At 45.7% G+C, this 16,275-nt stretch overlaps 2 protein-coding genes across 5 annotated transcripts in view; one reads left to right on the top strand and one right to left on the bottom strand.

Moving 5' to 3' along the window:
• Positions 1–11,591, top strand: part of LOC110536498 (elongation factor 2) — a 24,153-nt gene extending 12,562 nt beyond the window's left edge. Inside the window, exons 9-15 of the mRNA XM_036936539.2 lie at positions 409–604; positions 4,135–4,393; positions 8,140–8,247; positions 8,392–8,745; positions 9,310–9,492; positions 10,314–10,446; positions 11,169–11,591. Of these exons, the coding sequence (XP_036792434.1) occupies positions 409–604; positions 4,135–4,393; positions 8,140–8,247; positions 8,392–8,745; positions 9,310–9,492; positions 10,314–10,446; positions 11,169–11,362 (1,427 nt within the window). The 3' untranslated portion in view covers positions 11,363–11,591. The remainder of the gene's footprint in view (positions 1–408; positions 605–4,134; positions 4,394–8,139; positions 8,248–8,391; positions 8,746–9,309; positions 9,493–10,313; positions 10,447–11,168) is intronic.
• Positions 11,125–16,275, bottom strand: part of pias2 (protein inhibitor of activated STAT, 2) — a 29,677-nt gene continuing 24,526 nt past the window's right edge. For 2 of the 4 annotated variants that reach the window (XM_036936540.2, XM_036936542.2), the window contains exon 13: positions 11,162–13,811. In XM_036936540.2, the coding sequence (XP_036792435.1) occupies positions 13,570–13,811 (242 nt within the window). In that variant the 3' untranslated portion in view covers positions 11,162–13,569. Of the gene's footprint in view, positions 13,812–16,275 lie in introns of all 4 variants that reach the window. The other 2 variants (XM_090191277.1, XM_036936543.2) reach the window with 2 other exon arrangements.

Below are 16,275 nucleotides of genomic sequence, written 5' to 3'. Positions count from 1 at the left end.
TAGCAGTAGTAGTAGTCGTAGCAGTAGTAGTAGTAGTAGTAACTGGTGTTTCAGTCTGTTTGTTGTACTGGTCCCTGTGAACGACAAGTCCCCAATGGGTGAGTCAGTCCAGCCTGCTAGTAGTACTTCATTAGTATGAAGGGCCCAGGGACAAAGAGTCCACAATGGGCGAGTCAGAGTCTAGCCTGGTGTTTCAGTTCATTTGTACATTAGACAATTAACTCTCTTTGTTTGTTCTTCGTAATGCCAAAAGTCTTGCCAACAGCCAAACAATAGAAGAGCTGGCTACATCACCAGACTAGGGTGAATCAGGGAGAGACTCTTAACTACCCAGATCCCAGTTCAGATTCTCAACCTTCTCCCGAAAATCATACATCCCCTGATCGCCCTCCCTCTTACCCCTCCCAGGCATTAAGAACTGCGACCCCAAAGCTCCCTTGATGATGTACATTTCCAAGATGGTGCCCACCAGCGACAAGGGTCGCTTCTACGCCTTCGGCCGCGTGTTCTCCGGCATGGTGGCCACGGGGCAGAAGGTTCGCATCATGGGACCCAACTACACTCCTGGGAAGAAGGAGGACCTGTATCTTAAACCCATTCAGAGGTACACAGAGCTAGAATACACACATGTCCAATTTACCAGATCAAATACAGGAGTGTTGCTCAACCAAATGAGGATCTTTTGTGTCCAAATTGATATTTTAAGTAGAAATTGTGCACCAATATTTGAATTTTAAAAGCATGAAGTGTCCTTTTAATAGAGACCAAATGGAAAATTAAATAAATCAGATATTTTTTGTATGAATAACCACTTGCTAAATTCTGCTTTTTTGGCATGTCCCTCTGTGACTTTTTAAAATCACTTTACCCCCACATTTCTCAGAGATTTCGCCATCATTGTAAAGCCCAACCTATTGTGTTGCTTTGACAGTCATTTCTGGAGATTACTATTCATTTCATGTGATTTAGTGATGAATCTAATCACATGAAATGTCTGTCCCTCATTTTAAGGTCAACCCTGTTATGTGAAATTAACTCTCGTTTTAATATGGTGAAACTATATATATATATATATATATATATATATATATATATATATATATATATATATATATATATATATATATATATATATATATATATATATATATATATATATATATATATATATATATATATATATATAAAAACGATGAACATGGGTGGAGAACTGACCAGGACATGTCCTATGGAACAATGACTGGAGACCAGGACATGTCCTATGGAACAATGACTGGAGACCAGGACATGTCCTATGGAACACGACTAGAGACCAGGACATGTCCTATGGAACACGACTAGAGACCAGGACATGTCCTATGGAACACGACTAGAGACCAGGACATGTCCTATGGAACAAGACTAGAGACCAGGACATGTTCTATGGAACACGACTAGAGACCAGGACATGTTCTATGGAACACGACTAGAGACCAGGACATGTCCTATGGAACAATGACTAGAGACCAGGACATGTCCTATGGAACAATGACTAGAGACCAGGACATGTCCAATGGAACACGACTAGAGACCAGGACATGTCCTATGGAACAATGACTAGAGACCAGTACATGTCCTATGGAACAATGACTGGAGACCAGGACATGTCCTATGGAACACGACTAGAGACCAGGACATGTTCTATGGAACACGACTAGAGACCAGGACATGTCCTATGGAACAATGACTGGAGACCAGGACATGTCCTATGGAAATATGACTGGAGACCAGTACATGTCCTATGGAACAATGACTGGAGACCAGGACATGTCCTATGGAACACGACTAGAGACCAGGACATGTTCTATGGAACACGACTAGAGACCAGGACATGTCCTATGGAACAATGACTAGAGACCAGTACATGTCCTATGGAACACGACTAGAAACCAGGACATGTCCTATGGAACAATGACTAGAGACCAGTACATGTCCTATGGAACAATGACTGGAGACCAGGACATGTCCTATGGAACACGACTAGAGACCAGGACATGTCCTATGGAACACGACTAGAGACCAGGACATGTCCTATGGAACAAGACTAGAGACCAGGACATGTTCTATGGAACACGACTAGAGACCAGTACATGTCCTATGGAACACGACTAGAGACCAGGACATGTCCTATGGAACAATGACTAGAGACCAGTACATGTCCTATGGAACAATGACTGGAGACCAGTACATGTCCTATGGAACAATGACTAGAGACCAGTACATGTCCTATGGAACAATGACTAGAGACCAGTACATGTCCTATGGAACAATGACTGGAGACCAGGACATGTCCTATGGAACACGACTAGAGACCAGGACATGTCCTATGGAACACGACTAGAGACCAGGACATGTCCTATGGAACACGACTAGAGACCAGGACATGTCCTATGGAACACGACTAGAGACCAGGACATGTCCTATGGAACAATGACTAGAGACCAGTACATGTCCTATGGAACAATGACTGGAGACCAGTACATGTCCTATGGAACAATGACTAGAGACCAGTACATGTCCTATGGAACAATGACTAGAGACCAGTACATGTCCTATGGAACACGACTAGAGACCAGGACATGTCCTATGGAACACGACTAGAGACCAGGACATGTCCTATGGAACACGACTAGAGACCAGGACATGTCCTATGGAACACGACTAGAGACCAGGACATGTCCTATGGAACAATGACTGGAGACCAGTACATGTCCTATGGAACAATGACTGGAGACCAGTATCAAATCAAATCAATTTATATAGCCCTTCGTACATCAGCTGATATCTCAAAGTGCTGTACAGAAACCCAGCCTAAAACCCCAAACAGCAAGCAATGCAGGTGTAGAAGCACGGTGGCTAGGAAAAACTCCCTAGAAAGGCCAAAACCTAGAAAGAAACCTAGAGAGGAACCAGGCTATGTGGGGTGGCCAGTCCTCTTCTGGCTGTGCCGGGTGGAGATTATAACAGAACATGGCCAAGATGTTCAAATGTTCATAAATGACCAGCATGGTCGAATAATAATAAGGCAGAACAATTGAAACTGGAGCAGCAGCACAGTCAGGTGGACTGGGGACAGCAAGGAGTCATCATGTCAGGTATTCCTGGGGCATGGTCCTAGGGCTCAGGTCCTCCGAGAGAGAGAAAGAAAGAGAGAATTTGAGAGAGCATATGTGGGATGGCCAGTCCTCTTTTGGCTGTGCCGGGTGGAGATTATAACAGAACATTGCCAAGATGTTCAAATGTTCATTAATGACCAGCATGGTCGAATAATAATAAGGCAGAACAGTTGAAACTGGAGCAGCAGCACGGCCAGGTGGACTGGGGACAGCAAGGAGTCATCATGTCAGGTAGTCCTGAGGCATGGTCCTAGGGCTCAGGTCCTCCGAGAGAGAGAAAGAAAGAGAGGAGAGAATTAGAGAACGTACACTTAGATTCACACAGGACACCGAATAGGACAGGAGAAGTACTCCAGATATAACAAACTGACCCTAGCCCCCCGACACATAAACTACTGCAGCATAAATACTGGAGGCTGAGACAGGATGGGTCAGGAGACACTGTGGCCCCATCTGAGGACACCCCCGGACAGGGCCAAACAGGAAGGATATACAGTACATGTCCTATGGAACAATGACTAGAGACCAGTACATGTCCTATGGAACACGACTGGAGACCAGGACATGTCCTATGGAACACGACTGGAGACCAGGACATGTCCTATGGAACAATGACTAGATACCAGGACATGTTCTATGGAACAATGACTGGAGACCAGTACATGTCCTATGGAACAATGACTGGAGACCAGTACATGTCCTATGGAACAATGACTGGAGACCAGTACATGTCCTATGGAACAATGACTGGAGACCAGTACATGTCCTATGGAACAATGACTGGAGACCAGTACATGTCCTATGGAACACGACTGGAGACCAGGACATGTCCTATGGAACACGACTGGAGACCAGGACATGTCCTATGGAACAATGACTGGAGTGGTGTGTGTGTGACTGTCCTACGACAACTGTTTAGAGGTGAGGTCCTCTGACAAATTAAAACTCTGAACTCTGCTGTGCTCCCTCTGACTCCCAGGACCATTCTGATGATGGGGCGCTACACAGAGCCCATTGAGGATGTGCCCTGCGGCAACATCGTGGGTCTGGTGGGAGTAGACCAATTCCTGGTGAAGACCGGGACCATCTCCACCTTTGAGCACGCCCACAACCTGAGGGTGATGAAGTTCAGCGTCAGTCCCGTGGTCAGGGTGGCGGTGGAGTGCAAGAACCCTGCTGACCTGCCCAAGCTGGTGGAGGGACTCAAACGCCTGGCCAAGTCTGACCCCATGGTCCAGGTATAATACTATACTAGTCTGACCCCATGGTCCAGGTACAATACTATACTAGTCTGACCCCATGGTCCAGGTACAATACTATACTAGTCTGACCCCATGGTCCAGGTACAATACTATACAAGTCTGACCCCATGGTCCAGGTACAATACTATACTAGTCTGACCCCATGGTCCAGGTACAATACTATACTAGTCTGACCCCATGGTCCAGGTACAATACTATGCTAGTCTGACCCCATGGTCCAGGTACAAGACTAGTCTGACCCCATGGTCCAGGTACAAGACTAGTCTGACCCCATGGTCCAGGTACAATACTATACTAGTCTGACCCCATGGTCCAGGTACAATACTATACTAGTCTGACCCCATGGTCCAGGTACAATACTATACTAGTCTGACCCCATGGTCCAGTTACAATATTATACTAGTCTGACCCCATGGTCAAGGTACAATACTAGTCTGACCCCATGGTCCAGGTACAATACTATACAAGTCTGACCCCATGGTCCAGGTACAATACTATACTAGTCTGACCCCATGGTCCAGGTACAAGACTAGTCTGACCCCATGGTCCAGGTACAATACTAGTCTGACCCCATGGTCCAGGTACAATACTATACTAGTCTGACCCCATGGTCCAGGTACAATACTATACTAGTCTGACCCCATGGTCCAGGTACAATACTATACTAGTCTGACCCCATGGTCCAGGTACAAGACTAGTCTGACCCCATGGTCCAGGTACAATACTAGTCTGACCCCATGGTCCAGGTACAATACTATACTAGTCTGTCCCCATGGTCCAGGTATAATACTATACTAGTCTGACCCCATGGTCCAGGTATAATACTATACTAGTCTGACCCCATGGTTCAGGTACAATACTATACTAGCCCCATGGTCCAGGTACAATACTAGTCTGACCCCATTGTCCAGGTACAATACTATACTAGTCTGACCCCATGGTCCAGGTACAATACTATACTAGTCTGACCCCATGGTCCAGGTACAATACTATACTAGTCTGACCCCATGGTCCAGGTACAAGACTATACTAGTCTGACCCCATGGTCCAGGTACAATACTAGTCTGACCCCATGGTCCAGGTACAATACTATACTAGTCTGACCCCATGGTCCAGGTACAAGACGAGTCTGACCCCATGGTCCAGGTACAATACTAATCTGACCCCATGGTCCAGGTACAATACTAGTCTGACCCCATGGTCCAGGTACAATACTATACTAGTTTGATCCCATGGTCCAGGTACAATACTATACTAGTCTGACCCCATGGTCCAGGTACAATACTATACTAGTCTGACCCCATGGTCCAGGTACAATACTGTACTAATCTGACCCCATGGTCCAGGTACAATACTGTACTAATCTGACCCCATGGTCCAGGTACAAGACTATACTAGTCTGACCCCATGGTCCAGGTACAAGACTATACTAGTCTGACCCCATGGTCCAGGTACAATACTATACTAGTCTGACCCCATGGTCCAGGTATAATACTATACTAGTCTGACCCCATGGTCCAGGTACAATATTAGTCTGACCCCATGGTCCAGGTACAATACTAGTCTGACCCCATGGTCCAGGTATAATACTAGTCTGACCCCATGGTCCAGGTACAATACTATACTAGTCTGACCCCATGGTCCAGGTACAATACTATACTAGTCTGACCCCATGGTCCAGGTACAATACTGTACTAGTCTGACCCCATGGTCCAGGTACAATACTATACTAGTCTGACCCCATGGTCCAGGTACAATACTATACTAGTCTGACCCCATGGTCCAGGTACAATACTATACTAGTCTGACCCCATGGTCCAGGTATAATACTATACTAGTCTGACCCCATGGTCCAGGTACAATACTATACTAGTCTGACCCCATGGTCCAGGTATAATACTATACTAGTCTGACCCCATGGTCCAGGTATAAGACTAGTCTGACCCCATGGTCCAGGTACAATACTAGTCTGTTCGAGATGCAGGGAAACAGTCCTGTTTATGTGTCTTTGTCCTGTCTCTCCGTGTGGCAGTGCATCATTGAGGAGTCTGGTACAATACTAGCCTGACCCCATGGTCCAGGTATAAGACTAGTCTGACCCCATGGTCCAGGTATAAGACTAGTCTGTTTGAGATGCAGGGAAACAGTCCTGTTTATGTGTCTTTGTCCTGTCTCTCTGTGTGGCAGTGCATCATTGAGGAGTCTGGTACAATACTAGTCTGACCCCATGGTCCAGGGACAATACTAGCCTGACCCCATGGTCCAGGTATAAGACTAGTCTGACCCCATGGTCCAGGTATAAGACTATACTAGTCTGACCCCATGGTCCAGGTATAAGACAATACTAGCCTGACCCCATGGTCCAGGTATAAGACTAGTCTGACCCCATGGTCCAGGTATAAGACTATACTAGTCTGACCCCATGGTCCAGGTATAAGACAATACTAGCCTGACCCCATGGTCCAGGGACAAGACTAGTCTGTTTGAGATGCAGGGAAACAGTCCTGTTTATGTGTCTTTGTCCTGTCTCTCTGTGTGGCAGTGCATCATTGAGGAGTCTGGTACAATACTAGTCTGACCCCATGGTCCAGGTACAATACTAGTCTGACCCCATGGTCCAGGTATAAGACTAGTCTGTGTGAGATGCAGGGAAACAGTCCTGTTTATGTGTCTTTGTCCTGTCTCTCCGTGTGGCAGTGCATCATTGAGGAGTCTGGTACAATACTAGTCTGACCCCATGGTCCAGGTACAATACTAGCCTGACCCCATGGTCCAGGTACAAGACTAGTCTGACCCCATGGTCCAGGTACAATACTAGTCTGACCCCATGGTCCAGGTACAAGACTAGTCTGACCCCATGGTCCAGGTACAATACTAGACTGACCCCATGGTCCAGGTATAATACTAGTCTGACCCCATGGTCCAGGTATAAGACTAGCCTGACCCCATGGTCCAGGTATAAGACTAGTCTGACCCCATGGTCCAGGTACAATACTAGTCTGACCCTATGGTCCAGGTATAAGACTAGTCTGACCCCATGGTCCAGGTACAATACTAGTCTGACCCCATGGTCCAGGTATAATACTAGTCTGACCCCATGGTCCAGGTACAAGACTAGTCTGACCCCATGGTCCAGGTACAATACTAGACTGACCCCATGGTCCAGGTATAATACTAGTCTGACCCCATGGTCCAGGTATAAGACTAGCCTGACCCCATGGTCCAGGTATAAGACTAGTCTGACCCCATGGTCCAGGTACAATACTAGTCTGACCCTATGGTCCAGGTATAAGACTAGTCTGACCCCATGGTCCAGGTACAATACTAGTCTGACCCCATGGTCCAGGTATAAGACTAGTCTGACCCCATGGTCCAGGTATAAGACTAGCCTGACCCCATGGTCCAGGTATAAGACTAGTCTGACCCCATGGTCCAGGTACAATACTAGTCTGACCCCATGGTCCAGGTATAAGACTAGTCTGACCCCATGGTCCAGGTATAAGACTAGTCTGACCCCATGGTCCAGGTATAAGACTAGTCTGACCCCATGGTCCAGGTATAAGACTAGTCTGACCCCATGGTCCAGGTATAAGACTAGTCTGACCCCATGGTCCAGGTATAAGACTAGTCTGACCCCATGGTCCAGGTATAAGACTAGTCTGTTTGAGATGCAGGGAAACAGTGCTGTTTATGTGTCTTTGTCCTGTCTCTCTGTGTGGCAGTGCATCATTGAGGAGTCTGGAGAACATATTGTAGCTGGAGCTGGGGAGCTTCATCTGGAGATCTGCCTGAAGGATCTGGAGGAGGACCACGCTGGGATCCCCCTAAAGGTTGGGAGGATATTGACTTACTGCATTGTACAGGAATGCTTTTCAAAAAGGATGAAATTAGCTTATTTTTGAAATCACATTTGTAACCTTTGAATATTGAGTGAAGATACTAAAAAACTGAATCCTCTTGAATACTTCTCCCAGAAATCTGACCCTGTGGTGTCTTACCGCGAGACCGTAGCCGAGGATTCAGACCAGGTCTGCCTGTCCAAGTCCCCTAACAAACACAACCGTCTATACATGAAGGCCCGGCCCTTCCAGGATGGTCTGGCGGAGGATATCGATAAGGGGGACGTGAGCTCCAGACAGGAACTGAAGACCAGGGCTCGCTACCTGACTGAGAAGTACGAGTGGGAGGTGACAGAGGCCCGCAAGATCTGGTGTTTCGGCCCCGACGGGACGGGACCCAACATCCTGACGGACGTTACCAAGGGAGTGCAGTATCTCAACGAGATCAAGGACAGCGTGGTGGCAGGGTTCCAGTGGGCCTCCAAGGAGGTGAGCAGACGCCAGCAGGGCTGGGGGGGTCAAGTCCCTTTAGCACCAACTTTTAGAACCAGAGAGCCCCACCACCACTGACAGGCTCTGAGAACCCCACCACCACTGACAGGCTCTGAGAACCCCACCACCACTGACAGGTTCTGAGAACCAGAGAACCCCACCACCACTGACAGGCTCTGAGAACCCCACCACACCTGACAGGCTCTGAGAAGCCCACCACACCTGACAGGCTCTGAGAAGCCCACCACCACTGACAGGCTCTTAGAACCAGAGAACCCCACCACCACTGACCGCCTCTCAGAACCAGTGAACCCCACCACCACTGAAAGGCTCTCAGAACCAGAGAACCCCACCACCACTGACAGGCTCTGAGAACCAGAGAACCCCACCACCACTGACAGGCTCTGAGAACCAGAGAACCCCACCACCACTGACAGGCTCTCAGAACCAGATAACCCCACCACCACTGACAGGCTCTCAGAACCAGATAACCCCACCACCACTGACAGGCTCTGAGAACCAGAAAACTACACCACCACTGAAAAACATTCTCTTTCTCAGGGTGTCCTGTGTGAGGAGAACATGAGGGGGATACGTTTCGACGTCCATGATGTGACGCTGCATGCGGATGCCATCCACAGAGGGGGCGGGCAGATCATCCCCACGGCACGCCGAGTCATCTATGCCTCTCAGCTCACAGCTCAGCCACGGCTCATGGAGCCAGTCTACCTGGTCGAGATCCAGGTGAGTCATCTCCGCCTCTCAGCTCAGTCACAACTTATAGAACCAGTCTACCTGATCCAGGTGAGTCATCTACACCTCTCAGCTCAGTCACGATTTATAGAAACAGTCTACCTGATCCAGATCCAGGTGAGTCCACGTAGAACTCAGAGGTGAGATTCAAAATCAGAATCTTCTTTATACTCCCAAGTACATTTACATGTACCAGGAATTTGACCTGGTGAGATGGTGCTAACAACCACAATAGAATATACAGACAGAATAGTAAGGGATGTTCAACCTTTCCTGAGTCCTGAGGGGTATCCTATGAATCAAGCTAGATCTACTCTGGGTTTTCTAAAGCTAGCCGGTCTTCAGTTAGCTTCACATTCCAGCTCAGACTTCGAACGTACTACGACCGTGGATATTGATCGTCTGCCTGCCGCTAACTCCAGCAGGCCTTGTTACTGTGCATGACGCACGCCAAACTCTTCATTGAGACAATGCTGAATCAATTAAATGGGGAAATCAGTGACGTTTTCATTTGTGCCCGAAATCAAATTCAGTAGGCTATGGCGTGTAATAGGCTTTTACAGGTGTATTAATTTGGGACTCCCGAGTGGCACAGCGGTCTAAGGCACTGCAGGGCTTGATCCGTCACATCTGTGTTCACAGTTATGCGAAATCCATAGATTAGAGCCAAATTCATTTATTTCAATTGACTGGGTTTCCTTTATATAAACTGTAAGTCAGTAAAATCGTAGAAATTGTTGCATGTTGTGTGTTTAAAAAAATATATTTTTAGTTGAGTGTATTTCAACTTACCTAAACCGTTCTTCCTGCAGTGTCCAGAGCACGTCGTTGGAGGGATCTACGGTGTGCTGAACAGAAAGAGAGGCATGGTATTTGAGGAGTCGCAGGTCGCTGGAACACCCATCTTCATCGTGAAGGCTTTCCTTCCAGTCAACGAATCGTTTGGTGAGTTCATCACACTTTCCAACGGAACATTTCCACACTGAATGTAACACAGACCATTTTAAAAGGATAGCCCAATCAATTCATAATTTGGTACGTTCATCACATCTTCCAACAACCCATTTCACCAAAACAATGAATGGAAACAACATTTAAAAAGAGAAACAATTCAAATGTACCTTTTCTAAAATATATATATATATATATATTCTATAAATAAAGACTAATTTAGTAGGGCCAGGACAATACCACAATACTTGTTAGTAGTGTAACGACCCTGGGTTTATAAGCGCGGATATCGACTCTGCCGCTTGAGCATGCTCGATAGCGCGCTGGACTTCGGGGTCGAAGGTCACAGCAAGGAAACAAAACACAAAGCGGATTTAACTTCTTTAGGAAAACAACACCGACGTAGGAAACAACCATCCTGTCACGTGTATTTATTTTCCAAGCTATCACAAAATATTTTACATACAGCAGGTTTTTTTTTTTTTTTAAAGGACCAAAAGAGTTTTCCATGGAAAAAATATCACTATACTGGTACAATCACAGCCTTTATGAAAAGGTTTAGCTCTTTAACAAGTAAAACATTGTATTCGGTCAGGATAGGAGCGTAACATAGGAAATAGGAGTCAACCAACTAGTTACAGATAAGCATGACAAAACAACACAGACCTCTGGTTGTTTATGAATATTTTATTTTTGATTCCCCCCGATGTCGTTAGGTTTCACAGCGGACCTGAGATCCAACACAGGTGGCCAGGCCTTCCCCCAGTGTGTGTTCGACCACTGGCAGATCCTGCCCGGGGACCCCTTCGACGAGACCAGTCGGCCATGGCAAGTAGTGGCAGACACCCGCAAACGCAAAGGCCTCAAAGAAGGCATCCCTTCCCTGGACAACTTCCTGGATAAACTGTGATCGTCTGTGATTGGACTGCTGCTTCCTAGTGCAATTTAATGATCATAGCACCCTAATGTGGAAATGTATAAAATAAAAATAGCCAAACCACAATAACAACAACAATACACTGTATTATAACTAGAAAAGGTATGAGGGGGGAAAGTTGACTAATACAGGTATTTAAAAAAATGCCGCTTTATTGTTTTAAGTCTGAGATCCTGACAGCAAATAAAAAATGAGCACCTTGTTGTTTGTTTGTTTGTTTGCATCACGATGGCACAGCGAAACAAGAGGAGCATCCTTTACCCACAGCGAAACAAGAGGAGCATCCTTTACCCATAGTGAAACAAGAGGAGCATCCTTTACCCATAGCGAAACAAGAGGAGCATCCTTTACCCACAGCAAAACAAGAGGAGCATCCTTTAACGACAATAAAATATTAAATATCTATTCCCTTAAATTTAAGTTTGGAAAATACTTCAGGTTCCATTTTAAAACATTAACCTAACTTAAATGTAAATCCTAACATTTTAGTGGGTAGGTCCCCTTTCCCTAAGCAACTCATACAAGGTTGAGGGCCGACATATCATTCTACACTTTAAAAACTGCAGCACTAATTGCCGTAGCTAATTCATCTAGAGTTTTGTACATTAAATAAAATACACTATTCAGGCCCTGATTGCTTTTTTTTTTTGCTACGTTCAACAAAGGCTCAATTGACAACTTCGCATTACATTTGGTTCCGTGAACATGTAGCTATGTATAACGGTGTGAAAACATCCTGCTTAACCTTCAAACCAACAAACTTAACATGTTCAAACCGTGGGACTCGTGGGGGACGGAAACCATTTGGGGACATTAACTCATATACATGTTTACACACAGAACAAAAGGGGATCCTTCCCAAGAAGGCAAAAATAATTAGGATGGTACACACACAACAAGGTCCAAGTAAATACAAAACAGATTTTCCAAAATGCTGAGAAAGATGGCATTTTATAAACACTCAACGCTCTAGTTTGTATCACTTTTGATAATTTGTACAAAAAACTAAATGGTACCTCCAATTCATGGATCCACCACCCCCCCCCCACACACAAATATATAATTTCTAATGGTTCCATGTTTTAGATACACTTTCAACCGTGTACAGAGTCAGTAGATCTGGAAAACTATAGTATTATTGCTGTGACTGAAGGGGGAAACAAACCCCGCCCCCCATTGTCCCACTTCCTGCGGAATGCTTCCACGTCAACTCATCCAATTAAAAACAAATGTGAAGAACAGACTGGTAAAATCCCCTTCTCTTCCACAGGTCAGAATGTGTGTGGGGTGAGGCCAACTCAGTCAAAAAAGGCTTTTGACTATTTGGGGGGGGGGGGGGGGGGGGTCCGTCCTCTCTCCTCTGTGACCCGGAAACCGATTAGTGGTTAAGGAGATGTCAATTCGTTAGTAGCTGAACGGAAGAGTTTCCCTCCTCTCCTTGATAGTCACCTTTACCACGAGGAAGGTCATGTGTATCCTACCGGAGTCCTTCATGGAAGACTACTGAAACCTGCCCCCCCCCCCCCCCCCCCCCCCTCCCCTCCACTCTTTAAATCAGCTTTCGTTTTGTCGTCGGAGAAAAAGCATGAACATGTTTAAAATCTATCGTTGTAGCTAAAAAAAAATACAAAAAATGTCTTCCACAACTATCTTCATTCGTTTTAATCACCACGTTTTGGGATCCAACCTGTAAACGTCATTTCATACAAGCACATTTTCACCCACATTCACTCTCCTCGCCGCCTCTCCTCCAATCACCTTTGACCATTTTTCAAAAGGAGGCGGTAGGAGCTGAGCAAATCCAATTGAGAAAAAGACTACGGGTCCAACAGTCTCAACTATCTAAAAATGGCTTCCTCTCCAAGTTTTCCTTTCCTTCAATCAGCACGGGCACGGTAGGGGGAAAAAAGCAAATGTGTCCTCTAACTTCACTGGCAGACAGACAAAGGAAAGGAGACAAGTTAGCCTAGCTCTGGGATCTCCCTGTCCCATGGTGGCCTGTGGACATCGTCCAGGTCCAAAATGGCACGATATTCCCTATATAGTGCACTACCTCAGTCCTCGGAGGCTTGTGTCGAATAGGAGGCTTAGTCCAATGAGCTCTCAGGGACCAGAAGCTTAGTCCAATGAGCTCTCAGGGACCAGAAGATTAGTCCAATGAGCTCTCAGGGACCAGAAGATCAGTCCAATGAGATGATGTCTGAGATGATGTTGGACCCTCCTCCTCCCCCAGTGATAACCCCAGTCTCATGGGAGGATGAAGAGGCAGTGGTGTGGTGGGAACTGGTGTCGTATTGGCTAGAAGAGGACACCAGGCCGGCGCTAGTGGTGGCACCCTGCAGGCTGCTGGTCAGGCTATCCAGGAACATGGGAGCTCTGTAATGCTGCGGGTCACCTTGGATCAGCGAGAACAGATCCAGACCTAGGTGAGAGGGGGGCGGAAAGGATCATTTCACACTCCTCCTCTGAACTCACAAGCAACATTAAATCAATCAAATGTCTTTATAAAGCCCTTCTTACATCAGCTGATGTCACAAAGTGCTGTACAGAAACACAGCCTACATCACAGACATGGAGATTACCAGACAATTAGACAGAACATGCCATCGTTTTATTGGGACGTAGGGATGGTGACTTAATCTACATGTCTGTAGGGATGGTGACTTAATCTACATGTCTATAGGGATGGTGACAGGGTGACTTAATCTACATGTCTATAGGGATGGTGACAGGGTGACTTAATCTACATGTCTATAGGGATGGTGACAGGGTGACTTAATCTACATGTCTATAGGGATGGTGACAGGGTGACTTAATCTACATGTCTATAGGAATGGTGACAGGGTGACTTACTCTACATGTCTGTAGGGATGGTGACAGGGTGACTTAATTTACATGTCTATAGGGATGGTGACAGGGTGACTTAATCTACATGTCTATAGGGATGGTGACTTAATCTACATGTCTATAGGGATGGTGACAGGGTGACTTAATCTACATGTCTATAGGGATGGTGACTTAATCTACATGTCTGTAGGGATGGTGACAGGGTGACTTAATCTACATGTCTATAGGGATGGTGACAGGGTGACTTAATCTACATGTCTGTAGGGATGGTGACTTAATCTACATGTCTATAGGGATGGTGACAGGGTGACTTAATCTACATGTCTATAGGAATGGTGACAGGGTGACTTAATCTACATGTCTATAGGAATGGTGACAGGGTGACTTACTCTACATGTCTGTAGGGATGGTGACTTAATCTACATGTCTATAGGGATGGTGACAGGGTGACTTAATCTACATGTCTATAGGGATGGTGACTTAATCTACATGTCTATAGGGATGGTGACAGGATGACTTACTCTACATGTCTGTAGGGTTGGTGACTTAATCTACATGTCTATAGGGATGGTGACTTAATCTACATGTCTATAGGGATGGTGACAGGGTGACTTAATCTACATGTCTATAGGAATGGTGACAGGGTGACTTACTCTACATGTCTGTAGGGATGGTGACTTAATCTACATGTCTATAGGGATGGTGACAGGGTGACTTAATCTACATGTCTATAGGGATGGTGACAGGGTGACTTAATCTACATGTCTATAGGGATGGTGACAGGGTGACTTAATCTACATGTCTATAGGGATGGTGACAGGGTGACTTAATCTACATGTCTATAGGAATGGTGACAGGGTGACTTACTCTACATGTCTGTAGGGATGGTGACAGGGTGACTTAATTTACATGTCTATAGGGATGGTGACAGGGTGACTTAATCTACATGTCTATAGGGATGGTGACTTAATCTACATGTCTATAGGGATGGTGACAGGGTGACTTAATCTACATGTCTATAGGGATGGTGACTTAATCTACATGTCTGTAGGGATGGTGACAGGGTGACTTAATCTACATGTCTATAGGGATGGTGACAGGGTGACTTAATCTACATGTCTGTAGGGATGGTGACTTAATCTACATGTCTATAGGGATGGTGACAGGGTGACTTAATCTACATGTCTATAGGAATGGTGACAGGGTGACTTAATCTACATGTCTATAGGAATGGTGACAGGGTGACTTACTCTACATGTCTGTAGGGATGGTGACTTAATCTACATGTCTATAGGGATGGTGACAGGGTGACTTAATCTACATGTCTATAGGGATGGTGACTTAATCTACATGTCTATAGGGATGGTGACAGGATGACTTACTCTACATGTCTGTAGGGTTGGTGACTTAATCTACATGTCTATAGGGATGGTGACTTAATCTACATGTCTATAGGGATGGTGACAGGGTGACTTAATCTACATGTCTATAGGAATGGTGACAGGGTGACTTACTCTACATGTCTGTAGGGATGGTGACTTAATCTACATGTCTATAGGGATGGTGACAGGGTGACTTAATCTACATGTCTATAGGGATGGTGACTTAATCTACATGTCTATAGGGATGGTGACAGGATGACTTACTCTACATGTCTGTAGGGTTGGTGACTTAATCTACATGTCTATAGGGATGGTGACTTAAACTACATGTCTATACGGATGGTGACAGGGTGACTTACTCTACATGTCTATAGGAATGGTGACAGGGTGACTTACTCTACATGTCTATAGGGATGGTGACAGGGTGACTTAATCTACATGTCTATAGGGATGGTGACTTAATCTACATGTCTATAGGGATGGTGACAGGATGACTTACTCTACATGTCTGTAGGGTTGGTGACTTAATCTACATGTCTATAGGGATGGTGACTTAATCTACATGTCTATACGGATGGTGACAGGGTGACTTACTCTACATGTCTATAGGAATGGTGACAGGGTGACTTACTCTACATGCCTATAGAGATGGTGACT

This window comes from Oncorhynchus mykiss, chromosome 11 (genome assembly GCF_057628025.1).
Source record: "Oncorhynchus mykiss isolate SJ-2025 chromosome 11, ASM5762802v1, whole genome shotgun sequence".
Taxonomy (NCBI): Eukaryota; Metazoa; Chordata; class Actinopteri; order Salmoniformes; family Salmonidae; genus Oncorhynchus; species Oncorhynchus mykiss.
This window is presented reverse-complemented; position numbering and strand designations above follow the sequence as displayed.